Source organism: Heteronotia binoei, chromosome 8 (assembly GCF_032191835.1).
Source record: "Heteronotia binoei isolate CCM8104 ecotype False Entrance Well chromosome 8, APGP_CSIRO_Hbin_v1, whole genome shotgun sequence".
Taxonomy (NCBI): Eukaryota; Metazoa; Chordata; class Lepidosauria; order Squamata; family Gekkonidae; genus Heteronotia; species Heteronotia binoei.
This window is the reverse complement of record NC_083230.1, coordinates 82,738,029-82,764,282: the sequence shown is the minus strand read 5'-3', so window position 1 is coordinate 82,764,282 and position 26,254 is coordinate 82,738,029. Positions and strand designations below refer to the sequence as shown.

At 43.3% G+C, this 26,254-nt stretch overlaps 1 protein-coding gene across 1 annotated transcript; it reads left to right on the top strand.

The window, feature by feature from the left end:
* Positions 1-1,944: 1,944 nt before the first annotated feature.
* On the top strand, positions 1,945-23,202 carry TAB1 (TGF-beta activated kinase 1 (MAP3K7) binding protein 1). The gene is made up of 11 exons (XM_060245429.1): positions 1,945-2,067; positions 3,820-3,956; positions 4,272-4,425; positions 14,153-14,239; positions 14,839-14,977; positions 15,603-15,716; positions 19,606-19,717; positions 19,819-19,963; positions 20,861-21,083; positions 21,390-21,546; positions 22,552-23,202. Exons 1-11 carry the CDS (start codon positions 1,969-1,971, stop codon positions 22,757-22,759), a joined length of 1,575 nt encoding a protein of 524 aa, XP_060101412.1. The 5' UTR covers positions 1,945-1,968; the 3' UTR covers positions 22,760-23,202.
* The last annotated feature ends 3,052 nt before the right edge of the window (positions 23,203-26,254 follow it).

Below are 26,254 nucleotides of genomic sequence, written 5' to 3'. Positions count from 1 at the left end.
TAAGTTTGAGTCCAGGGGCACCTTTAAGGCCAACAAAGTCTGGGTATAAGTGAGAACTGAGTGCCTTGACCTGTAGAGAGAACCCAATATCTCTGTTAAGCTGTTCTTATGCTGTACAACAAAAGAAATAAATAATAAATGGGACATTTATTGAATGGAATTTTCCAGATAAATATAATTACATGAGTTTGCCTTTGTAGATGGGCATTGCTGGATTTTTCTTACAGGGTTATGATGCTAGTGCAGGGTAAATGGAACCAAGGTTTTAATTCTGCACAGATGATTGCAAGAAAGAAGGCCTCCATCAGCAGCACGTCAGAAAATAAGAGCTGGAGTGGGATGCTAGTCGAATATTGCTATTCGAATGTTGCCAGATCGCCACGGGACTTTGACCCATGTTAAAATGTATATGTCATAGACAAGACTGAATGCTGCCCGACTCCAAAGGTAAGATAAAACCAGCAGCCCCTGGCAAAAGGGAAATAATCTCTATAAATAAATTAGCAATTGCCCGAGCTCCCTCTCCTGGGAGAAAGGACAGTCTCTGGAGCTAATGTATCTTTTGCATGCAAGCTACAACTCACAGACTCCCATTAAGGAGGAAAAGCCAGAGGATGAGAAGCAGGCAAGACGTGTGTTTAACCCTTTCCCTGCCTACTATGTTTCTATTCTAAATAGTTCTTCAGGCAGCTTTCTACCAGGGGATTGAGATAAACCTGCATCTGAAACCCAGTTGTGGATAATAATATCGGTAGGGAGAAGTTAAATAGTTCGTCTTTAAAAGGGGCCACGTTTGCTTGCAACGTAATTTAGTCCTTACATAATATCTGTAAAGGCTGCAGCTTTTGCTACAGTTTTTGACATAGTTGCCTGATTATCGGTATTTCCGATGCCCGTACATTTTCACTGGGTTACTCTGCAGCCAGTCAAACGCTGTCAGCCTATCCTACTTCACAGGATTGAACATATGAAGCTGCCTTCTACTGAATCAGACCCTTGGTCCCGTCAAAGTCAGTATTGTCTTCTCAGACTGGCAGCGGCTCTCCAGGGTCTCAAGCTGAGGTTTTTCATACGTATTTGCCTGGACCCTTTTTTGGAGATGCCGGGGATTGAACCTGGGACCTTCTGCTTCCCAAGCAGATGCTCTACCACTGAGCCACTGTCCCTCTCCCAATTGATGTGAGGATATAAATGGGAGACAGAAGAACCATGTAAGCCACTTTAGAGCCCCGTTGGGAAAAAAGGCTGGGTAAAAATGAAGTAAATATAGTTACATAAACTTAAAGTTTACATATGTTCAGTGTGGTAAACACAAGCATATCAGTGTGTGTGTAGTGTTTAAACTTATATGGACACAGTTGAGATAACTTCTCAGTTCTAAATCAACCAAAACTATAATCTCCTCGACAAAAGCTCCATGTTTTTATGACCTACAGAAGCTGCACACCTGAGGGCTGCACCTATTTAATTTCTGCCAGTTTGACAAGGGATCCTGGAGGTTTTTGCCATCTTCTGAGTATGAAGCAGGGGTCACTGGGGATGGATGTGTGCGTGCGGGGGGTGGGGGGCATTTGTGAGTTTTCTGCACTGTGCAGGGGGTTGGACAAGATGGCCCTGGAGGTCTCTTTCAACTATTATGATTCTATGATTGTTATTAAAGGCACAGCAAATAAACCCCCAACGGCAATTCAAACCATTAAGATGGAGAGCACAAGTTCCGCGTTTCAGCACTTCAGGTGTCCTTCCGCGTAGGGCCCTCTTTTCAAAATAAAGACAATCCACCGAAACTGCTCTGAATTCGCTCTCATTCTCCTCGTATCCCCGTCAATGCGGGATAACCATTTCAATACCAACCCTGCTTCAAAACCAACTCCGGCTTTGAAGATGGAGACGGTGGACTATTCCTTTACCTGCGATACTTCCCCCTGACCTGCAGGTGGCGCTGTGACTGAGTTCACGCCATCCTCTATGAGCGAAAGCAGAAGGTGCTCTTGGCCTTTCCTCCTCCTGTCTCTCTGTCGCTTCTGCATAAAGATGGCGGCGGCTAGGAGGAGTCTTCTGCAGAGTGTGAGCAACCCAGCCCCTTCCCTGGGGAGGGGGGACCATAGAGAGGAAAATACCCCCCACGCACGTCCCGTTTCGAAGGAGAAGTTGGGGATGCTTGAATCTTTTTTTCTGGGGAGGAAGCGGCGGGCAAGAGAGTTAGAGTATGAAAGATTATCCTGTTGCCTTGCCTCTTCAAGGAAAGGTGTATGTGCCCATCCAGTCCTCAGGCTGCTACTTAATAGTTGCATAGGGTACTTTAGTAGGTGCAGTTTTGTCATAGGAGGGGGGGAAGGGTCTTGAGAAAAGCCGCACCTGCTGAGATTGCCTCCGCAAAATCAGGAGCTCCGTCTTCTGCTCATCCCCTTTCCCAGCTAGTTTAAGGGCGTAGGATAGGCGTAAGATTGCTGTTGCCAGGCAGTGAGATGTACTTTTAAGAATAGTATACCGCAGGGAAATACAGCTTGGCCTGCAGTTGTTATGCTTATAATGGAGGAAAAGCTGCACCTGACAATTTGTTCTTGGATGTCTTTGGGCTCAGTGACTCTTAAAATGAGTGAATTAATTTTTTTCCGGAGAGAAGGTTTATGCTTGCATTTTGTTTCACAGATGTCCCTTTAAGGAGCAAAGAAAGGTGGATTTCCAGGCATTCAGATTTTCGGAAAGTAATCTGTTGTAAATGGGGGGATGGGGATAGAATTGGGAAGGGGTTCATCATTGTCGGTCTGCTGACCCATCAGAAGAAAAGGGGCATAGCTGTGAACTAGTTAAACCTAGTTTTGCTGTGAATTTGTTTTAAAAGAGTATGCATGTCAAGCATCCAGCAGGTTACAGCACAGAGTGGCTGTAATCAGTTTGTAGTTGTGCAAATCTGTTTAAGAAACTGTCTCTCCCACACCCCCTCCCAGTATTACTAGTGACATGATGCACTAGTGAACTGAATTAGATGAAACCATGACCAATTTCGCACTAGAGCTTTAATCCTGGTTTAACTCTATCCCCAAACTGACTTTCTACACTAGAATCAGAGAAACCAACTTTATGACTATGATGCTATGGTTTTAGTGTAGAAAGTCAGTTTGGGGACAGAGTTAAACCAGGATTAAAGCTCTAGTGCGAAATTGGTCCATGTCTCAATTACTGCTGATCCAAACCAGTGTTCCTTCTAAGCTGAGTTAGTGTGAGCTAGCTCACAGTTTTTTAGCCTCTGGCTCACACATTTTTGTCTTAGCTCAGGAAAAATGGCCCCAGAGCAAACTAATTCGTGCAGTAGCTCTCAACTTTCATGCTAGTAGCTCACAAAGTAGAATTTCTGCTCCCCAAACGCCACAGCTTAGAGGAAACATTGATCCAAACCTACTATCAGGGTCACTGCAGAAGTAGCTGTCATGTAAAACCAGCAACTCCAAACCTGTGGGTGGGTCCCTTTTCTGTAATGAAATCTGTGTGGAAAATGATATTTGGAAGGTTTCTAACATTGCCAGAGTTTTGTGGAATGGCTGATGGTTGTTTTTATGTGTAGATGTAGGTAGGAGTTCCCTCATCATGTATGTTAATAGCTATCCATTTTATGCACCACAGATACCCAAATTAAGACTGGAGGAAGTACAACAGTTAAATCAAGAGAATCTTAGTCCTGTCATTCAGTGTTACTAATTAAAATGCATGGACGTTAACTTATTTTGCTTCCTGAGACCAGAACTGTGCTAGGAGTTTTTTTGTGTGCATTTAATTTGAAGGCTAGAAACTGTATTGAAGCTCTTTCCTGCTGCTTAGGAGCAGTTACCAAGTTGGACAGATGACTTGCCTCTCTGCCAGCTGTCAGGTGTGGGTTCATCCCCTAACCGTTCATACACTGCGGATGGAAAAGGAACAGAAACCCACCCCTTGGAGGATAATTGGCTGAAATTTAGGTGAGTTGCCTACAGAAGAGGGTGGAATGGTTTAGTGGCAAAACTGACAGTCATAGCGGGTTGTACCCAGATTAAATTTTCCATCACTAGAATGGACTTGTCTGGCCTCTCTCACTGATACCCACAAAATCTTGCTCTTGGGAAACAGGAAACCCTGATGAAGGGGTTCTGCAGCCATTTTAGTCTGGATTCAACCCATTCATTCCACCAAGTCCAATTTAACCTGGTCGTATGTATTGTGGGTCTGATTGCTTTTCTTAGGCTACATGGTGAATGATGCTGCCTTATCCTCTCCACCTTGATCCCTTTTGGCAGGAGTGAGAACAACTGCTACCTCTATGGAGTTTTCAACGGTTATGATGGTAACCGGATCACAAATTTTGTGGGAGAGAGGCTCTCTGCAGAGCTCCTACTGGGCCAGCTGAATGCAGATCACGATGATGCTGATGTGCGCAAAGTCTTGCTACAGGTACTGTAATTCTGTTTGTGAGGATATCGTGAATAAACTGGCGCCCCTCTTTTGCAGCACAAGGAAGAGAATGATCTGTGTTGTGGGTCAGCATATTAAGTGGCAAAAAGTACATTCTGGTAGCATCCTCAGTTTGATGTCATGTAGGCACTTTACCTTTATTTATTTATTTTTATTTATTAATTTTTGTGGGCTTCTATTCCACCTTCTCCTGTAACCGGGCTCAGGGCGGATCACAACATATAATAGTAGCAGTACAAAGCTATAAAACAGAGTTAAAATACCACAGTAAAATTAAACAGTAAAAACAATAACCAATAAATTAAATGCACCATTGGTGAAAAAGGCACAGCATGTCAAGTAGACAGTTATAAGCCCACATTGGAGTGATGGTGATAGCGCTGCGATAAGGTACAATGTCACCATAAGGGCATGATGTACCCACAAGGGAGGCCGAATAATAGGACGCCCGCTGCCTCAACCATAAGCCCGGTGGAACAGCTCCGTCTTGCAGGCCCTATGAAATGGTAGTAGTTCAGGTAGGGCCCAGATCTCCACAGGGAGCTGTTTCTACCAGGCAGGGGCCACGGCTGAAAAGGCCCTGGCCCTGATTGAGGCAAGCCGCGCGTCCTTAGGGCCAGGGGTGGTCAGGAGGTGTTGTGTAGCCGATCGCAACGATCTCTGGGGCGTATATGGGGACAAGCTTAAGACCTTGCATCTTTATATACAGAATTTATAGCACCTATTTTTATCTATTTTTATCTATTTATGTAACTGTATTATATTTAAAATGTTGTTTATTTGTTTTAATTGAATCATGACGTGTCATGTCTGTGAGCCGCCCTGAGCCCGCCTTCTGGTGGGGGAGGGCGGGATATAAGAATAAAATTTGATTTGATTTGATTTGATATATTGTTCTTGTTGACAATGGTAGGATAGGTTTCCTCTTGTCAGCGCTGAATAGTTTTATGGATATGTGTCATCTTGCTTATCAGATGTCTTATGTTGATTGCATTGACTTAACACTGTGTAATCATCCATGAGTCTCAATGAGAAAAGTGGACTTAATTGTAAATAAAGAAGTAAATCTGGATATCATCCATTTTGAAAGTGTAAAAGCTTATCTTAAAAAACACTTAACTCAGTCCCAAAGATAGAATATTTCAGTGGAGGATTTTTGTTTTGTTTTTTTAAGTGTTCTCCTAGATTTCCCAATTTTTCTGTGGGAAACAATGAAAAAGAAAGTTCTGGGAAAGGTGACTTCTTTTTTTTAAAGAGCATTATCCCATTTTTTCCCCATATTGTTCCACCCCACCCCCTGGGGGCATTCAGATCTATACTCTTCACATGAGCCCTCATGCTTTCTGAGATGCAGTAATGGTGCCCTGCTCAGGCTGCCTTTGCAGTAGGATGCAGAATTGGTATCCTTCAGGGACAGGACCTTCTTGGTAGTTGCCCATTCTTCACTTTCCCATTCTTCTTCACTGTCATTCTTCAGAGGCAGATTTTTTTGTTCTGCCAGACTTTTGACGCTTGCGCTTAGCAGTGCTGGTGTTTCTGTCTGCTGATGTGTTTTGGATGATACTTTTAGTATCAGCATATTGAAACTGTGTTTTTTGTTCATTTTCTTTTTTAATTATGTAGATTTGTGTGTGTTAATGGTGTTGTGAGGTTTTTTTGTTTTTTTTTTAAAGGCACAAGCTAAATTCTAAAAATAAATGAACATCATATCTTGTCATCATGGACTTTATGGCCCCGAGTTCACTGAACCAGTTTGGTGTAGTGGTTATTTGTGTAGACTCTTATCTGGGAGAACTGGGTTTGATTCCCCACTCCTCCGCTTACAGCTGCTGGAATGGCCTTGGGTCAGCCACAGCTCTTGCAGAGTTGTCCTTGAAAGGGCAGCTTCTGGGAAAAGCTCTCTCAGTCCCTCCTACCTCACAGGGAGTCCCATTGGGGAGGGGAGTGGAGGTAAAGGAGATTGTAAGCTGCTCTAAGACTGATTCAGAGAGAAGGGCGGGTTATAAATCTACGGTCTTCTTCTTCACTGTATGGCTCTTCTGAAGGAATGCTGGGAATCAAAGAGTTGAGATGCTGCTGACAACGTGAGCCCCCATCCTCTCACTGCAGTTCCTAGAATAAAGTGGAGGGGAGCAACCTTTAGTGTTAAACTGGTTTATATTTGCTGGTAAGGCATGTTCTTGTACTGAGAAAAAGGCTGCAACATCATATCCTCTCATTAAAATTCCCTGATTACATATGATGAATGTATAAATATATTTTAAAAAATTATTCTCATTGCATAGATGTGAGTCTTCAGAGAACACTTCAAGGTTGAGAATCATATATATGGATGAAATTAGCATGCTGTCAAACCATTCTGAAAGTTATAATGTGGCATAGGTGAGGAAAGTATGTAGGATCCAGATCTTTCAGAGCTGCTTTGGTCAAAACCAGTGCTTTACGTAGTATCTTGAGTGTTTTTTGTAATGCAAAGGTGTGCAGCTTCTTATAGCTCAGTAGGAAACCAAATATGGCTCTTTTAAAAAATGAAAACTTGACGTAAGGGGGAAACAATATGTAATCCAAATAATAGATTTGCAAACAACTGGATTCTATTAATTGAATATTCAAATATGAAATCTATAGGTAATGTGCAGCCTTTGATAAAATAATATGCTGACAAAAGGAGAAAGTTAAGATTTATTGGAGGGATATGCAATGCTGGAATAACCAAAATGTGAAGGAAATGGCTTGATAAAGATTTTATCAGAATAAAAGGGTTTCTTAGAGATGCTTTTATAAAAAGGGAAATGATAGAGGGGAACAGTTGCCAAAAATCCACACACTAACAACACATATATTTATGCCAGTGCACAACGACAGTTGCACAGAACGTTCCTATATATCTTTATTGTGAGGCTTTAGGTTTGTGTGCCACTTCCTAATCAAGAGCTCTCAACAGCCAGTGTTAGAGCTGCAGGAACTTTATGGATTATTAATTACCAGCTCAATTTCTATCTTGGAGAAACGACAACTGAGGGGTGACATGATAGGGGTTTACAAGATGGGATAGAGAAGGTAGAGAAAGATGGAAAGATGGAACTCTCTATCTGGGGCAAGAAGAAGAAGATGATGATGATATTGGATTTATATCCCACCCTCCACTCTGAATCAAAGCCTCAGGGTTGTTCACAATCTCCTTTATCTTCCTCCCCACAACAGACACCCTGTGAGGAGCTGAGAGAGCTCTCACAGAAGTTGCTGTTTCAAGGACAACTCTGTGAGAGCTCTTGCTGACCCAAGCCATTCCAGCAGCTGCAAGTGGAGAAGTGGGGAATCAAACCTGGTTCTCCCAGATACACTGAACTGGCAAGTGATGCTCTATATTCTGGGTGCTTGGGGGGGGGGGGCAACAGTGGGAGGGCTTAAGAACATAAGAGAAGCCATGTTGGAGCAGGCCAGTGCCCCATCCAGTCCAACACTCTGTGTCACACAGTGGCCAATATATGTGTGTGTGTATACACACATACACACACTATGGCTAATAGCCAATGATGGACCTCTGCTCCATATTTTGATCCAATCTCCTCTTAAAGCTGGCTATGCTTGTAGCCGCTACCACCTCCTGTGGCAGTGAATTCCACATGTTAATCACCCTTTAAAAGGAAGTACTTCCTTTTATCCATTTTAACCTGACTGCTCAGCAATTTCATTGAATGCCCACGAGTTCTTGTATTGTGAGAAAGGGAGAAAAGTACTTCTTTCTCTACTTTCTCCATCCCATGCATAATCTATCATGTCACCCCGCAGTCGACGTTTCTCCAAGCTAAAGAGTCCCAAGCATTTTAACCTTTTTTGATAGGGAAAGTGTTCCAAACCTTTAATCATTCTAGTTGCCCTTTTCTGTACTTTTTCCAATGCTATATTATCCTTTTTGAGGTGCGGTGAACAGAATTGTACACAGTATTCCAAATGAAACAGCACCATCGATTTATATAAGGGCATTATGATACTGTTGATTTGTTTTCAATTCCCTTCCTAATAATTCCCAGCATGGCGTTGGCTTTTTTTATTGCAATTGCACACTGTCTTGACATTTTCAGTGAGTTGTCTACCATGACCCCAAGATCTCTCTTGGTCAGTCTCTGCCAGTTCACAACCCATCAACTTGGGTTTGTAGCTGGGATTCTTGGCCCCAATGTGCATTATTTTGCACTTGGCCACATTGAACCTCATCTGCCACGTTGACGCCCACTCACCCAGCCTCAACAGATCCCTTTGGAGTGCCTCACAATCCTCTGTGGTTCTCACCACCCTGAACAATTTAGTGTCATCTGCAAACTTGGCCACTTCACTGCTTACTCCCAACTCCAGATCATTAATGAACAAGTTAAAGAGCATGGGACCCAGTACTGAGCCCTGCGGCACCCACTGCTTACCGTCCTCCACTGCGAAGACTGCCCATTTATACTCACTCTCTGCTTCCTATTAATTAGCCAGTTTTTGATCCACAAGAGGACCTGTCCTTTTACTCCATGATTCTTGACCTTACTAAGGAACCTTTGATGAGGAACTTTATCCAAAGCTTTCTGGAAGTCAAGGTAAACAACATCTATTGGGTCCCCTTTGTCCACATGTTTGTTCACCCCCTCAAAGAACTGTAACAGGTTAGTGAGGCAAGATCTTCCCTTACAGAACCCATGCTGAGTCTTCCTCAATAACTTGTGTTCATCAATGTGCCTACTCATTCTGTCCTTGATAATGCTTTCTACCAACTTTCACAGTATTGAAGTTAGACTGACTGGCCTGTAATTTCCCAGATCTCCTCTGGAACCCTTTTTAAAGATGGGGGTGACATTTGTTACCTTCCAGTCCTCAAGAACAGAGGCAGATTTCAATGAAAGATTACATATTTTTGTCAGGAGATCCACAAGTTCAACATTTAGTTCTTTCCGAACTCTTGGATGTATGCCATCTGGAGCTGGTGACTTATTAGTTTTTAATTCATCAATCAGTTCTAGGACCTCCTCTCTTGTCACCTCAATTTGACTCGCGTCTTTCAAAACCTCTTCCAAAATTAGTGGTTCTGGAGTGGGCAAACACTTCTCATCTTCCACATCTTCTCATCCAGCTTCTCAGCCATTTCCCTATCCTCCTTCAGTAATCCTTTTACCCTTTGCTCATCCAAAGGCCCCACTGCCTCTCTGGCTGGTTTCCTGCTTCTAATATATTTGAAGAAATTTTTATTGTTGGTCTTTATGTTTTTTGTAATATGCTCCTCATAGTCCCTTTTTGCCTGCCAGATCACAATCTTGCATTTGATTTGCCACAGCCTGTGTTCCCTTTTATTAATCTCACTTGGACTAGCTTTCCACGGCTTAAAGGAGTCCTTCTTACCTTTTACAGCTTCCATTACTTTGTTAACCATGCAGGCCTTTTCTTACACCTGTTTGTGTCTTTCCTAACTTGTGGTATATATTTTATCTGAGCTTCTAGGATTGTAGTTTTAAAGCTTCCCCAAGGGTTTTGTCTGTATTTTCCTTTCAGTTTCCTCTTCACATGCCTCCTCATCTCAAGAGAATTTACCCCTTTTAAAGTTAAACATGGTTGTGCTGGTCTTTTGGGGCAACTTCCTATTTATACAAATAGTGAAATCAATAATGTTATGGTCACTGCTCCCAAGCAGTGTGATCACTTTTACATCTCTCACCAAGTCTTGGGCATTACTTAGGACCAAATCCAGGATCGCCCCACCCCTGGTAGGTTCTGTGACCATCTGCTCCATAGCACAGTCATTGAGAGCATCTAGAAACTCAATCTCTTTCTCTCGACCTGAACACATATTGACCCAATCAATCTGTGAGTAGTTAAAATCACCTATTACGACACAGTTTTTATGTTCAGCTGCTATCTTTAATCTTTCCATCATATTATAATTATCCTCTATCTTTTGATTTGGTGGGCGATAAACTCCCATAGTTAAATTTCCTTTTGGGCCCTCTATTTCAACCCAAAGCATTTCTAGAAGGGAATCTAATTCTTTGACCTCAGTCTTACCGGACTGTATACCCTCTCTGACATACAGAGCCACCCCACCTCCAACCCTTCCCTCCCTATCCTTCCGATATAACTTATATCCAGGAATCATCGTGTCCCACTGATTCTCCTCATTCCACCAAGTTTCTGAAATTCCCACAATGTCTATGTTTTCCCCCAACACTAAACATTCCAACTCACCAATTTTACTTCGAACACTTCTAGCATTTGTATACAAACATCTATAATTTCCCAGGCAAGTTAGGCCCGCAGCCTTCCGTCTTCTGCCTCGAGACTTTGGCAGATGCTCCATACTTTTTGTCACCATCTCAGTGGACAACTCTGATCCATTACCCGGTAGAAAAGTAACAGCTAACCCTTCATCTCTTTGAGATGAGTCCTCCTGAACCAGAGACATTTCATCTCCTGTCGGCTTTCCCCCAAGATTTAGTTTAAAAACTTCTCTGCCACCTTTTTGATTTTAAGCACCAGCAGCTTGGTTCCATCTGGGGACAAGTGGAGACCGTCTCTTTTGTACAGCTCCTGCTTGTTCCAGAAAGCATCCCAGTGCCTAACAAACTTAAACCCTTCCTCCCTACACCATCATCTCATCCACACATTGAGACTTCTAATTTGTGCCTGTCTCTCCAGCCCTGCACGTGGAACAGGTAACACTTCTGAGAAGGCTACCTTGGAGGTCCTGGCCTTAAGTCTCCTGCCTAGCAGCCTAAATTTTTCATCCAGGACTTCACGACTGCATTTCCCCCACATCGTTGGTGCCAACATGCACCAGCACTGGCTCCTCCCCAGCACTGTCTTTCAGCCTATCTACAACACGCATAATGTCTGCTACCTTCGCACCAGGCAGGCAAGTCACCATATGGTCGGTATGCGGTTTTGCCACCCAGCTGTCTACTTGCCTAAGGATCGAATCACCAGCTACCAAGACCGCCCCCCTCTCCCTGCCCAGGGATGGTTCCTTGGCATGAAAGGATACCCACTCACCAACTGAAGAAGAGGTCCCTTCTGAGGGCGCATTCCCCTTATCCTCAGCACAGTGCCCAGTTCCCTCTCGACCCTCGTGCTCCCTGGCAGCAACAGGGCTGCCACGTTCAGAGTGGGGCTCATCTAATACGTCCCCGAGAGTCTTCTCCGAGTGCCTGACTGTCTTTGCTTCTCCAGGTCAGTCACCTCGCCCTCAAGGGTACGAACTCGTTCCCTGAGTACCAGGACCTCTTTGCATCGAGCACACACTCAAGACTTCTGTCCTGTGGGCAGATAGACATACATGTGACACCCAGTGCAAAACACTGGAAAGCCGCCACACCCCTGCTGGCATTCTACCTTCATGATAGCTTTTTTAAAATATACAGTCCCCTTTTAAATCCTGTTTGTCTATGCAGCTCTCCTTAGCCGCCCTGAGCCTGCTTCGGCAGGGAGGACGGGATATAAATTAAAAATTATTATTAATTATTATTATTATTACCTTATTGGGAACACAAGGAAAATAGGGATCTGGGTTCCTGGGCCTTAAACAACCCCCAGGCCAAGAGCCCTTTAGCTCTTGCACTTTGGCTCCCGTCAAAGGCTTGCACCTCTGGCCAGGTGCAGCTTAATAATGCAAGGAGGGTGGGGCCTCCTAATCAATCAGCAACAATCACCTTCAGCCCACTCAAACCAAACAAACAGCAGTTCCCCAGCAACCACAAACTCAGAATTTTCAGCAACTTCCTCAGCTGTTTAGAAAGCCAAACCTCACCCTTATAGCGCTTCTTATCTACTCTCTCTCACTGAAATGGCTTCTAGTGGCCTGGCCCCAATGGTGGACTTTCTGATGGCAACTGGGTTTTTTTGTTTGTTTTTTTGCCACTGTTTGACAGAATGTTGGACTGGGTGGACCATTGGCTTGATCCAACATGGCTTCTCTTATGTTTTTATGTTCTTAATTATAAGTTGTATATTTTCAGTTTGCAGACAGCTTTCTTATACTGGATCTTTGTTGATCAGGTACTCTGAATTTTGATGCAGTGTACCTCTTTAATAGCAAAATGTTGTTGACTCCAGTTATAAAGGTGCATTCTCCAACTGAGTCACGGGATATCTGTACAGACCTTGCTGGGCTTAAGAGCTTCCATTTTCAGGGCACTTTCCTAGGCTCGCCAGCCCTTGCACCTCTTCTAATTTCCTCCCTAATGTCCATGTTTCCTTTTTCAAAAGAGTACAGGCAGTTCTATATTAGGTTTTCAGTTTTCCTTGCCTTGATGGATCAGACAGGTGTAGAGAAAAGACAGTGCAATGAATTCTAGGTGAAACAGAAAGTTTGAGCACAATAAGGAGATGGGATTGGAGTAGTAAATTCAATAAACACAACATACATAAGAGGAGCCATGCTGAATCAGGCCAGTGGCCCTTCCAATCTGTGTCATACAATGGCCAAAACCCAAGTGCCATCAGGAAGTCCACTAGCAGAGCCAGAGCTCCCACTATTGCCCCTCAAGCGCTAAGAATACAGAGTATCACTGCCCCAGAAATGGTGTTCAATCTATATGTTGTGGCTAATAGCCACTGATTTATCCAATCCCTTCTTGAAGCTGTCTATGCTTGTAGCTGCCACCACTGCCTGCAGCTGGGAGTTCTACATGTTAATTATTCTTTGAGTGAAAAAGTACTTCCTTTTATCTGTTCTAAGACTACTGCTCATTAATTTCACTGAGTGCCCATGAGTTCTTATATTGTGAGAAAGGGAGAAAAGTTCTTTTTTTTTTCCTTCTCTGTCCCATGCATAATTTTGTGAACCTCTATTATGTCACCCTTCAGTCATAATTTTTCCATACTAAAGAGCCCTGCCCTCTTTAAGCTTTCGTCATAGGGAAAGTGTTCCTTCCCCTTAATCATTTTAGTTGCCCTTTTCTGCACCTTTTCCCACTGCAATAATATTTTTTTTTGAGGTGTGGTGACCAGAACTGTACACAGTATTCCAAATGAGGCCACACCATCAGTTTATATTGGGGCATTATGATACTGGCTGCTTTGTTTTCAGTCCCTTTCCTAATAATCCATAGCATAGCATCTGCCTTTTTTTTATTGCAGTCACACATTGAGTCGACATCTTCAGTGAGTTATCTACCGTGACTCCAAGATCTCCCTCCTGGTCAGTCTCCTGAGTTCAGATCCTATCGACATATATTTATAGTTAGAATTTTTGGCTCCAATGTGCATTACTTTTCCTTTGCCATCGTTGAACCTCATTTGTTACATTGATGCCCACTTGCCCGGCCTTGACGGATCCTTCTGGAGTGCCTCACAGTTCTCCCTGAACAGCTTAATGTTATCTGCAAACTTACTGCTTACTCCCAACTGCAAATCATTAATGAGCAAGTTATAAAGCACTGGACCTAGTACTGAGTTCTGTGTTACTGCCTTCCACTGTGAAAACTGCCACACTCTGTTCCTGTTAATTAACCAGTTTTTAATCAAGGATCAAAATGATTAAAGTTCTCTTTGGAACAAGTGAGATACTATTAGTCTGTTGCAGAAACTCCTAAAATTTTTTGTGAAACTTGTGGTAGTCCTTAAGCAGTGTGCAAGAAGGAATACATTTGATTAATTCCATGTAGCTGATTGTGCAGAATTTTTGGTTTGATTTAATAATGTACTTTTATGTTAACCTTGTTCTCAACCCCCTCAGGCTTTTGATGTGGTGGAGAGGAGTTTTTTGGAGACCATTGATGATGCCTTGGCAGAAAAGGCCAGCCTTCAGTCCCAGCTACCAGAGGTAACATATCCTCTTGACCCTAAAAAAACATTCCTGGAAACAGGGAGCCTTAACTGTATATTTTCCTTCTTTGAGAATCCTTGAAGTTTACTGTGGGAGGCCAGAAGCAGGGGGAATAGTCTGGGCCCTTTTCTGGTGTTTATGTTTCAAAATGCTACATTCATTTGGTACTACTCATTGGTGGCCTTCAAAGCTGCTTATGACAGAATAGCTGAAAACTTTACTTGTCAGTGTTGGTTCAGCTTTTGTAGACAGAGCTAAAAGATCTAATGGGGACAGGGAGCTTATTTGTTCACATTGTGCTATTTCTTTACTACATAATTCCAGGGAAATTCAACTCCCTGGGTCCACTAAAGGGAATTAGAATCTCCATTTCACCAGAAATACGCCTTGAAAGAGAAGAGATTTCCCCATTTGCAGTGGGGAATTAAATGAGATGCTGCTCCTTGAATGATCTCACCAGAGCCTGCAGTACAGCAGTTGTTTTGAGATGTGCTTACTGAAGGCACGAAGAATGTCATATAATCTCTGTATGAAGAATGCACCAAGATTGACACCCTGATGGTTTTTAAGCAGGCTTCCTTAACTTTACATTCTAGGGGGTTCCTCACCACCAGCTGCCATCTCAGTACCAGAAAATCATGGAGCGGTTGAAGGTTGTAGAAAAGGAAATCTCTGGAGGAGCCATGGCGATTGTGGCAGTCATTCTTAACAACAAGCTTTATATCGCCAATGTAGGTGTGTGCCTCTTCAACACTGTTTTGATTTAAACATTTCCTGAACACAGCACTGAACAATGAAGGGAAGAGCAGTTGGACTACTTTATTCTCTTTTTTGTATGAGACACTTACTTCATTCTTAAAGGGCCATTGAAACTGGCTTCAAGTACCTCTGTCAAGTAATACAGCTTTCTGTTTTTGCTTCAAGGTTTTGCTTCAAGGTTTTGCCCTACAGCAGGGGTGGCCAGACTGTGGCTTGGGAGCCACATGTGGCTCTTTCATACATACTGGGTGGCTCTTGAAGCTCCCCCCTCAAATCAGCCAGCTTGGAGAAGGTGTATCATTATATCACTTCTCCAAGCCAAGCCAGCCAGCGGCTTGGAAAATACATTTAAAGCTGCTTTCTTTCCATCTCTCCCTCCCCCCCCCCTTCTTTCCCTCCCTCCCTCCTCTGACATTCATGTCTTGCAGCTCTCAAACATCTGATGTTTATTCTATGTGGCTCTTACGTTAAACAAGTTTGGCCACCCCTGCCAACCAGTGATAATGGTTGATTGGATTGAGGGCTTGTGTATATCCTCCTCCCTTTTGGCTCTTTCATTCCCCTTTCCTACAACATTGCATCATGCTCTCCTCCTCCACAGGAACGAACCGTGCACTGTTGTGCAAATCTACAGTAGATGGGTTGCAAGTGACACAACTCAACATGGACCACACTACAGAGAATGAGGATGAGTTGTTCCGATTTTCCCAGCTGGGTGAGTAAGCAGTAAGCCCATAGAGACAGGTCTTGGTACTCAGATGAATCAACAAAGAAATGGTTGCAAGTACAGGGTCATTGTGGTATATTTTTGCCCTGCAGAGCTTTCCTGCTGTTGATGGGATCTGTGGTTGGCAGGGTCAAGCCAAATTATGGCAGTATTCTATTATGATTGAACTCCCTTCTCAACCACTGTAGGGAGTGCAAAGCAGAACATTAGAAATGATTGAGGGGAGGGTCTGTTGCTGTTACCGGTTGGGAAGTCATCTCTTTATCCTGTTACTTACTCCGTTTGACTTAGCATGGATGGAATTAGAAGCATATAAACCAGACTGAATGCCTTGTATGTGTATGTGAGATTACATTTGTATCCTAAGCAAATCTATTTACAAACAGATTCTCTCAATCCTGGAGAAGATCTAGAGAATCTCCATAGTTTGTGCTGGACTTCAGAAATGTGTAGAAAGCTGTGAGAATGTGTTTTCAAAGCTCGTTTTGGGCACTGGATGCTGTGTCCATTTAATTGGGACTTCTGCTCATTTTTTAATTAATGAAGCTGCACAAATTGAATTAATCTGGTTAATTGACAGGTTACAGCCCTAGTTTAGGTACAGGGACCAAGCAAATAACTTCTCATCCATGAAAGCAACCTTGGGCAAGCCACTGTGTCTGAGCTTGAGCTACTTTACAAATTAAAATTGGCTAGATGGCTGCAAAGATCCAATGAGAACTGATTTGGAGCCCTTGGGATGAGATAAAACAATAAATCTAAATAAGAGAATAAAATCCATACACTCATTTGTATCTGCTGTGTTGCCCCCCCCTCCCCCAGTCTTAATGGTTTTTGTTGATGGAATTTTCTGGGCATAATTAACATAGGATTATAAATTAGACCTAAATAATGACCATCATAGGCTGCTATGCAACAGCTGTTCTGAGCAGGGGGAATCGTCTATAATTTTGATTATTGCTGTTTATTTCAGTATTTCTGATCATTCCCAGAAGGGGCTGCTGGGCCACTCCAAAGCTATTAGCTAGTGAGACTCTGTAAACGTTCTCTTGTATCCCATGCTGTGTTTAACACCTGCAAGAAACCACTACAGTGAGAGCCAGTGCGGCGTTGTGGTTAAAAGTGTCAGACTACTATCTGAGAGACTTCGGTTCAGAGCTCTGCTTGTGCCATGAAATCTCACCGGGTGACCTTGCGCCAGTAACACTTTCTCAACAGAGTTGTTGTGAAGATAAAGTATAGGACAGGAGAATGATTTAAACTGCCTTGGGTCTCCATTGGGGAGAAAGGCAAGATACAAATGAATTAAATTGATATATAAAACACATGAGGTTATTGGGAAGTTTGGGGTGAAATCATCAGGATGCTGATGATACCTGACTCTGACTCCTCTTTCATTCAGAGGTGGGGGGAGGTTTGTGAACTCAAGTCTGAGTGATTGACTGAATATGGATGTAGCTTAATCCTTTTGGAAGTAATGTTGACTCAGGGATCAGTTAATCTTCAAATAGATGTACAGCCTGTTGTGCATAGGGTTATACCATTAAGTTTCAGAGCCTGAGGTACTTTAGAATTGAGTTCTGTTTGTGGATGCCCAGGAGATGACAGAAGCCAAGAGCGCTTTTTGCTATCCCCTTTTCTTAGAGACTGTAGACCTAGCCATGCTGTGTACATGAAAAACTGCTTGGAAGGTACGGCTGGTGCAAATCACAGTTTGCCAGAGCATTAAATGGTTGCTAGTTTGGTTCCAGGCCTAGTTGGTACCTTAAAAAGCCATAAATGGTCAAGTAAGGATTTCCCATACAAACTGACCTCCTCAGAGGTCTTGTTCTGTGCTTCCTATCATGTGAGGTTTGGTGGGTTGTATGAAGTTTAGGACTTCTTTTGTCAAGCTGTTTGTCATTTGAATGCCTTCTCAAAAGCAGTCCACTTAGCCCTACTGCTGCTTTAGTAAGCAGTGAAAACCTGGTTGTTTCATAAAGCTTTTGGGTTAAGTGGTGGGAAACTATTAGCTAGCTGTTCTTATGATGATATTGCCTATGTGTGTGGGTTGCTTTTGATTTTGTTTTGTTCATATGTCACCTTGAGTTGATTTTGGATCAGAAGGTGGGTTATAAATATTTTAAATAAACTGGTCTTGAAATCTGCAAGTTTTATTCCTTTTACAATGCTTAGCCACACACAAGAGTTCTGATTAGGATTACTGCTCTACAAAGAACTTTGCTGTCTGTGTCAAGCATGCGGGCTCAATGACGAGTTGAAGTTGATTCAAAGACTACGTTTATTGATAGACCGATACTTTGGTGTAACAGGTTCTTGAGAGTAATGCTGCCAATACATTGATACAATACTTTTAAGGCTTACTTCAAAGGGATTCCAAGGGATGGGGTTGCGGGGTAGCATGCACACACAAACTATCATAAATGTCTACATTCCAATAGTGTTATCAGGATGACGTCCTTGCTTTCCCCAGATGACTCGTACTCCCTTACAGGAATGTATGGGAAGGTTCTGATTACTCAGTTTCAGTTCTCACTACTTCTAATTATAAGCCATAAAGCAAGATGGGGGAAGGGAAAGAATAACAAGCTAACAAAGTTGGATCCTCCATGATACTTCACACACCAGGTTAGGCAGGACCCTAAAACAATCAATTATCAATGGAATTTCACCATGCTTGACAGTCTGCGCCAGATTTCACACTGACTGTTGATTATGATTTCCAGGATTGATTCGATTAGATTCAGAGGCATGCATTTAGGTAAACAATGTAGGCAGTTATGTTAGTCCATCACAGAAAATCCAAACAGCAACAGTAGCAGAACACCCTTATTAGTACCAGTTAAAAGTCATAAAGTGAGTGAACAACATAACATTAGGAAGGGTTCAAACCAAAGGTCCAACTAGTTCAGCTTCTTATCAGAGGCTTCCAGAAGCCTGCAAGTAGGGTGGAATTGGCTTTAGAGTTTCACAGAATGCTTTCTCTGGATAGATAAGAACATAACATAAGAGAAGCCATGTTGGATCAGGCCAATGGCCCATCCAGTCCAACACTCTGTGTCACACAATGGCCAAAAAAGAAAGGAGGTTCACAAGCGGGGCTAGAAGCCCTTCCACTTTGCCCCCCCCCCCAAGCACCAAGAAAACAGAGCATCACTGCCCCAGACAGTTCCAATAATATGCTGTGGCTAATAGCCATTGATGGACCTCTGCTCCATATTTTTATCCAAACCGCTCTTGAAGCTGGTTATGCTTGTAGCTGCCACCACCTCCTGTGGCAGTGAATTCTACATGTTAATCACCCTTTGGGTGAAGAAGTACTTCCTTTTATCCGTTCTAACCCTACTGCTCAGCAATTTCCTTGAATGCCCACAAGTTCTTGTATTGTGAGAAAGGGAGAAAAGTACTTCTTTCTCTACTTTCTCCATCCCATGCATATTCTTGTAAAGCTCTATCATGTCACCCCACAGTCGACATTTCTCTGATGCTGAACAAAGAAAGGAGAAGAACATGTGATGCCTATAAAGGACATGGAAAAGCCCCCCTTGCAAAATGTAGCCATCTTGAGATGGATTCTGGAGGCTCTTTGCAGAGTAATACCATTAGCTGGCACAAAAGTTCTCAGGTTACATTGGTGAAGACTGAGATGCACAAAAACAGCTGCTCCTGAGTGTATGTATCTTCTTTATTGCTCTCATGAATAATTGCTGCTCTTTTCCTCCCCTCTTTGTTCAGTCCACTATCTTCCCTTATTTATTAGATTTTCCTTCTCAGTTGACGTGTCTGTTTGGCTGGAGGCAGTTTCCTGTGCTGGAATGCAAATACAAGAGGTCTGGCACATGCATCAAAGTCAATTAGCTGATTCTCTATCTGGCAGGTTTGGATGCAGCAAAAATAAAGCAAGTAGGAACCATATGTGGGCAGGAGAGCACTCGCCGCATTGGGGATTATAAGGTCAAATATGGCTACAGTGACATTGAACTTCTCAGGTGAGGCAAAGGTTTCTGCCCCAAGCTTTTTCTTGGAAGGAAAGTTCTTCCATTTATCTTGACTTCCCTGTTCAGTACTAACATTGCTTTCTTTTTTGAAGTGCCGCAAAATCCAAACCTATCATAGCAGAGCCTGAAATCCATGGAGGGTACCCATTAGATGGAGTGACGGGTTTTCTTGTTCTGATGTCAGAAGGACTCTACAAAGCTCTGGAAGCAGCTCATGGGCCTGGGCAAGCCAATCAGGTAAGAGCTCCAGAGCAATTTTAAATTGCACATGGGGACTTCATTACATTGATTATGACCCATTTTGTGCAGTAAGATATAGGGACATTTGTATCTGTGCAATTTGGAGAGTGTTCATTATTGGTTCCTGTTGTTTGGTCTAGATAACAGCAGCAAAGTATGAGAGTCTTGAAATCCTGTAAACCTCCCCCCTCCAAATTCTCTTAAGGTACTGCTGGACTCAAATCTAACTGTTGTGGATAACACTGTGGCTGCTGAAATGAGCCAGTCAATAGTTACAAGAATGTAGACTCAAGAGACCATGAAGACCTAGGCAATAAAGAAGTCTCTAAGGGCCTTCCTCTCCAGGGATGCAAAGCCATGGCCTTAACTTCAAGGTTTTCCTTTCTGATGGTCTGGCAGGGAAGAGAGTGGGCAAGTGAAATTGCAGTCCAGGAGGGGGGAAAAACCCACTGTGTGATTCATCTCACTCTGTGTCCTGCACTGTCCCAGCAGAGGAGGGTAATGCTAGTGGAGCCCTGGGGCTGGTTTGTTTGTTCATAGGAGACCTGTGAATGCTTTCTTCCCTGAAGGCCAGATTTGGTTTCAACGGTCCTCACAAAGGTACCACAAGAAGGTCATATTGGATTTATTATTACAGTACCTCCTGTTAGTGTGGAATTCCCCACCCAAGTGAAGACCTTCATAGTGAGCAGCTTGTACATCTGGAAGGATGTTCAAAGAACCTGACCATGCGGATGGGCAGGCTTTGTTTACATACATCTTTCACATAGAAGAGTGTACGTGTGTGCAATTCGGGCCAATTCTGTGTTTGGGACCTGCACAGTTAGCTCAGATCTAAGGGCCCTATATTCTTTGCAGCAATTCCAAAACTTTTTCCTATACTCCTCTCTCCAGGAAATTGCAGCCATGATTGCCACCGAGTTTGCCAAGCAAACTTCACTGGATTCTGTAGCACAGGCGGTTGTGGATCGAGTGAAGCGCATTCACTGTGATACATATGCCAGTGGCGGTGAACGGTCCAAGTTCTGCTCTCGGCATGAGGACATGACACTCCTAGTGAGGAATTTTGCATATCCACTTGGTGAGATGAGCCAGCCCACATTGACCCCAACACAAGGTATGGGTGAAGTAAATAGTGTGCTTGAGAGTGGGTGTAAGAGGGAGGGAGAGATGGCTCTGTCCAGGCAGTAACTATCTATTGCTGGAGGTGAACCTTTCACAGCTGTGACAAAATTGTCATATGCTCTTGAGACTTGAGTCAGTGTGATGCAGAAGCTAAGACGTATTGGAAAGTTGGGGCTTTATAAGCAAGTTCTTAGTAGTTGTCCATGGGAAATGGCAGTCACTCATAACATAGGAGTTAAGTTTTCCAAAGCGTCTTACCATTCTTCTTGCCGTGGTATACTTTTATCCCACTTCTCAGGAGGCCGGGTTTACCCAGTATCAGTGCCATACTCCAGCAGCCACAGCACTAGCAAGACCAGTGTGACATTGTCCCTTGTGATGCCTTCCCAAGGTCAGATGGTCAACGGTGCCCACAGTAGCTCCACATTGGATGAAGCCACACCAACTCTTACTAAGTAAGCATCCCCTCCTCTGACATGGCTGTTGTGTCTTCTGCTTTTGGAGGCTTAGTGTGGTCCTTCCAGTTTGCAGTATTGGCAAGGTCTGTTCCTGAACAGTTGTAAATGCACTATAAACTTCGTTGCCATTAAACAATTACAACAAAAATGCAAAAACGTATCTACCCTATACAATTGTGGGTAAAAGTTTGAAAATTACTGGGGAGCTTCTGTTAAAGGCTCTTCAGAGGTAACGTAAGTAATTAACACAAGGAGTGGAGTGAGTAGCAAAGGAGGAACACTGTGACATTAAGCATGTTGCACCTAGAGAGAGATAAAATTGGTTGAAAACTCCTGTTCTTCTTTTTCATATCAACACTTCCCTATTCTTAATCTTTTTGTCCCCTGTACCCATGCCTGGATTCTAGCATGTCCCTTTCTTATTCCTTTTAAAAACAGGTTTTAGATGTTTAATACACATTTTAGCTAATGGTGGAGCTTCCAGCATTATAGGTGTATTTTCACTTCTACCCATACACATACAGATTGGCCCCTGCCATCAGTACACAAAATTGCAGTCTTAGATTCATACTTGGTAATAGCATTGAATGAATCCTGCATTTTAATATTAGTGCTAATGAGGTAAATGTATGATCCTTCCCTGACTTGCATAATTTATTCCAAGTATATGAGTGTAGCAAGGGTGACTTCTCACATTAGATTTTTTTAGATATACACCAGTAAATGTAAAGTGTAAATGCCACAAATGTGTTTTGCAAATTTAGGGAGCCAAGTTTGGCTGTGAAATGGTTTAACTGCAGGATTTGGGCTACTTTGAATTTGTGAATGTATTGCACCAACTATGACCTTGTTTCTATAATGATCTAGGTAGGGACAGGGTGAGGGATTTGCTGTTTGTACTACTTGGAGCATGTGAGGACCTCAAGTTGTGTTTGCTGGGTCATTTGTGATGGCTGAAGTGAATGTGTGCCTCTCTTTCTCTCTCCATGACTATCTCTGCAGTCAAAGCCCTACCGTGACCCTTCAGTCTACCAACACTCATACCCAGAGTAGCAGCTCAAGTTCAGATGGGGGCCTCTTCCGTTCCCGCCCCTCTCACTCTCTCCAGCCAGATGAAGATGGGCGTGTTGAGCCCTATGTGGACTTTGCAGAGTTCTATCGCCTCTGGAACATGGACCACAGCGAAACGGGGTCACTGACTGTGTCATAATCCAAGGAGATCAGCTCCTATGAACTTCCATAAGGTCGGAAAATAGAGCCTGGTGAGGCAGGACGAACTGATCACCCAGGTTATCACAGTCTGCCTTGAAGTATGATCCTTTGCGGATGAGGCTGACTTTCAGAGAGATTGCTAATGCAGTTTCTTGCTCGGTTTGTTGGGACCCATGCATGTACATCAGCTCCTTTTCTGATTGTCCCTACCACTGCAGACCTTGCAGGCACTAGAGCAGGTTGTGAACCTTTCCTAAATCTTTAGTATTGCAGTGACCAGGCAGGACTCTTGTGGAGAAGACCATGTCTGCGGAGGGATGACTCTGTATGCGTGTGTGCTCACGCAGTAGCTCAAGATTTGGTCCCGGAAATGTTTCATCATGATACCAATTTAATTCCATGCAAGATACCTCTATTTTGCAGAATAAATTATAATTTAAAGCTTCTTGTCATTTTTACATGACACTTTTTCCACTTTATTTTTGTGATTTTTAGAACCCTACAGATAAACATAAAATCCTCAACGCTCTTAAATAAAACTAATGGGACTGGGACTGCTGGCTTTGAGTTTGCTGTGAGGCTCATAAAGGAGACAAGTCACCTTGTGAGGGTGGAGAGTAGCCCCTGCTTCTGAATGGCATGATCCACTACATCAACAACAGGTCTTGGTACCATAAGAAGTGAAGATTTTATCAGAGAGGCAATATTGTTAGGGTCTAGTTCCCTGCCTTGGTAGTCATCATGGCCCTTGCGCCATGCCCTTGGTTGGGAAAGGGAGGAAGTATCAGTGTGAAGCTAGATCTAGCCTGTCCTAATCAGAATAGTTTCGGTTTAGGCAATAGCTTTCTCACTCTTGTATGTTCAGGGTAAATTCCACTAGAAAGGGAGGGGAATTCAGTTCATTTCAAAACCTCTTTTACTACTTAGAAGTAATCTGATATCATAGATCTATTTAATGATACAGGCAAAGATACCTGGTTCATTTCTGATTGTTTTTCAGTTGGAGGATGGGAATGGTAATTTCAGTTGAGAAAAGACAGTGAACTCTAGTCCAAATGCATAGTATTTGAAGTTAAGCCTGGTGAATAAGTAATCCCATTAAAGCCTCCCCATTATCCTTCCTGACATTTTTCTTGAGCTGCTGAGGAGAAAACATGGAAATAATGCTAAGGGAATTGCTGTTGCATTATCAACATCTAAGTGAAGTTTTCCCTCTTTCTGGATAAACCCGTGAAGCATCAAAAGGACGCTGTAATGTTTACCTTAGCTTAATCATGATGTGTCAAACTTTCCAAGGCACCAGAGGACAGACTGTAGGTTGTGGGGGTGAAGCAGCAGGCCCCTTTAAGCTGGAGGCTGGAAACAAGACATACTGTCCTTATTTAGTACTGTCTGCCTTGAGGCTGAGAAGAATGCCACTTACACCATTGAACTGAAGATTTCCCTTTGCCTGGAGGCTTGTTACTGAAGGGAAGGAAAATACAAACGTGGGGCAGTGGATCTGATTTCAGGGGTTAGTGTAAGGTTGGCTTGAACAATGAATAGTTCATATTCCATGATTTCTCTTAATAGCAGGGAGCACTGGAACCACTTCCCTCCATCCATAAAGACCATTGCCTCTGCTGGTTCCGTTACTCTGTGGGGAATTAGAGGCTTCTTAAGGCTGAGACATAAATGGGATAAAGGATGCCCTGAGAGTTTTTGAACCTGGTGGGGGGAGGACAGGAATCAAAAGGATGAAAGCAAGAATACTAGCGTTCCTGGTCTGTACATTAAATAGAAAATAGCAAAAAATTCATTATGCTGAAGAAATTGTCCACTGCCTGTTTAAAAATGGATAATGTCATAGCAGGTGGAAGACAGCCAGTGAATGAATACCATTGTCACCAGCAGATGGAAGAGCCTGTGGCTAAAACTGGTCAGGAGAGATCCAGGTTCAAATTTCCACACAGCCACACCCAAATCACTGAGTGGTTTTGAGCCCGTCATGCTCTCTCAGCTCAACCCCTGCCCCACAGAACAACGAGAAGAAAATGGGGCTGTGATGCTAGGTAGCCAGGTATGCCATGCTGACCTGCTTGGAAGAAAGGCAGGATAAATACTGACAAAAAGGTAAAGGTAGTCTCTTGTGCAAGCACCAGTCATTTCTGACTGGGGTGATGTCACATCACAATATTTTCACGGCAGACTTTTTACGGGGTAGTTTGCCATTGCCTTCCGCAGCAAGCTGGGTTCTCATTTTACCAACCTCTGAAGGATGGAAGGCTGAGTCAACCTGGAGCCGGCTCCCTGAACCCAGCTCCCACCGGAATTGAACTCAGGTCATGAGCAGAGAGCTCAGACTGCAGTACTGCAGCTTTACCACTGCACCACAGGGTTCCATAAATACTGACAGCTTAGGATCAAACTCATTTATTCACATTTGGGATGTTTAGCTTATTTTCCTGCACACAACAGGAGCTTGAAACAAGCTAAAATGTAAAATGAGATCTTAATTTAAAAAAATGCTAGTAAAACTATTAGTTTATTCCCAGCCTTTGAAAAACTGGGAGGTCTGTCAAAAGCTCGGGGCTTTGGCAAATTCCCAGGCAAGAGAAAAGCCACAATTATAAAGCAGCTGTTCAGAACATGTGATTGCCATCGTGCCTGATTATCATGGGGTGGAGGTCAGTCGGTGGGATCTAGACATAGCTATTCTCTGCTGATCTGGATTGTGATGGGATTGATGTCAAACCCAGTAGTAGCAGGTGGGTTAAGGGTTCATCACCAAATTGGGTTCATGGCTGCCTTGCTGTTGGCATACCAGAATTCCTTCCAGGAAAGCTGCTTTCCAGACTCTCCTTTCAAGCTTGCCCTGTGGTATAAATGCTGCAAAAATTGTGAGGGCTGCGAAACTTTTTTTTTAAAGGAAGAGGAGCCAGGAGATGGCAGTAGTAGAATATACAGAAGTTCAGCCTGATCTAATTTGCTGCAGTTTGGAGTCAGATGTACTGCATAGTCTATCAGTGCATTTCAAGGTGCTGATTTTGACCCTTAAAGCCCTGAATAGCTTACATCTAATAACTTCAGGGAGCACCTTTCCCTGTATGAATCCCTTGGTTAGTTAGGTCAACTAACAAGGTCCTGCTGCAAATGTCCTCTGATGCTGAGTTGGTGGCCATGAGAAGCTGGGGCTTGTTGGTTCAGAGTTTATTCTGACAACATAAGAACATAAACAAGCCATGCTGGATCAGACCAATGGCCCATCCAGTCCAACACTCTGTGTCACAAGAGGCCAAAACCCAAGTGCCATCTGGAGGTCCACCAGCACGGCCAGAGCTTCAGAAGCCCTTCCACTGTTGTGGGAGCATCACTGCCCCTGACACAGTGTTCCATCTACATGTTGTGGCTAATAACTACTGACAGACCCCTGCTCCACATGTTTATCCATTCCCCTCTTGAAGCTGTCTATGCTTGTAGCCACCAAATTATCCTTCCATGAATGAGCAATGCT

Coding starts and splice junctions, on each gene's coding strand:
- TAB1 (XM_060245429.1), top strand. CDS start 1,969: ATGAGCGAAAGCAGAAGGTGCTCTTGGCCTTTCCTCCTCCTGTCTCTC. Junction 4,426..14,152: donor TGCGCAAAGTCTTGCTACAG/GTACTGTAATTC, acceptor CAACCCCCTCAG/GCTTTTGATGTGGTGGAGAG. Junction 14,240..14,838: donor TTCAGTCCCAGCTACCAGAG/GTAACATATCCT, acceptor TTTACATTCTAG/GGGGTTCCTCACCACCAGCT.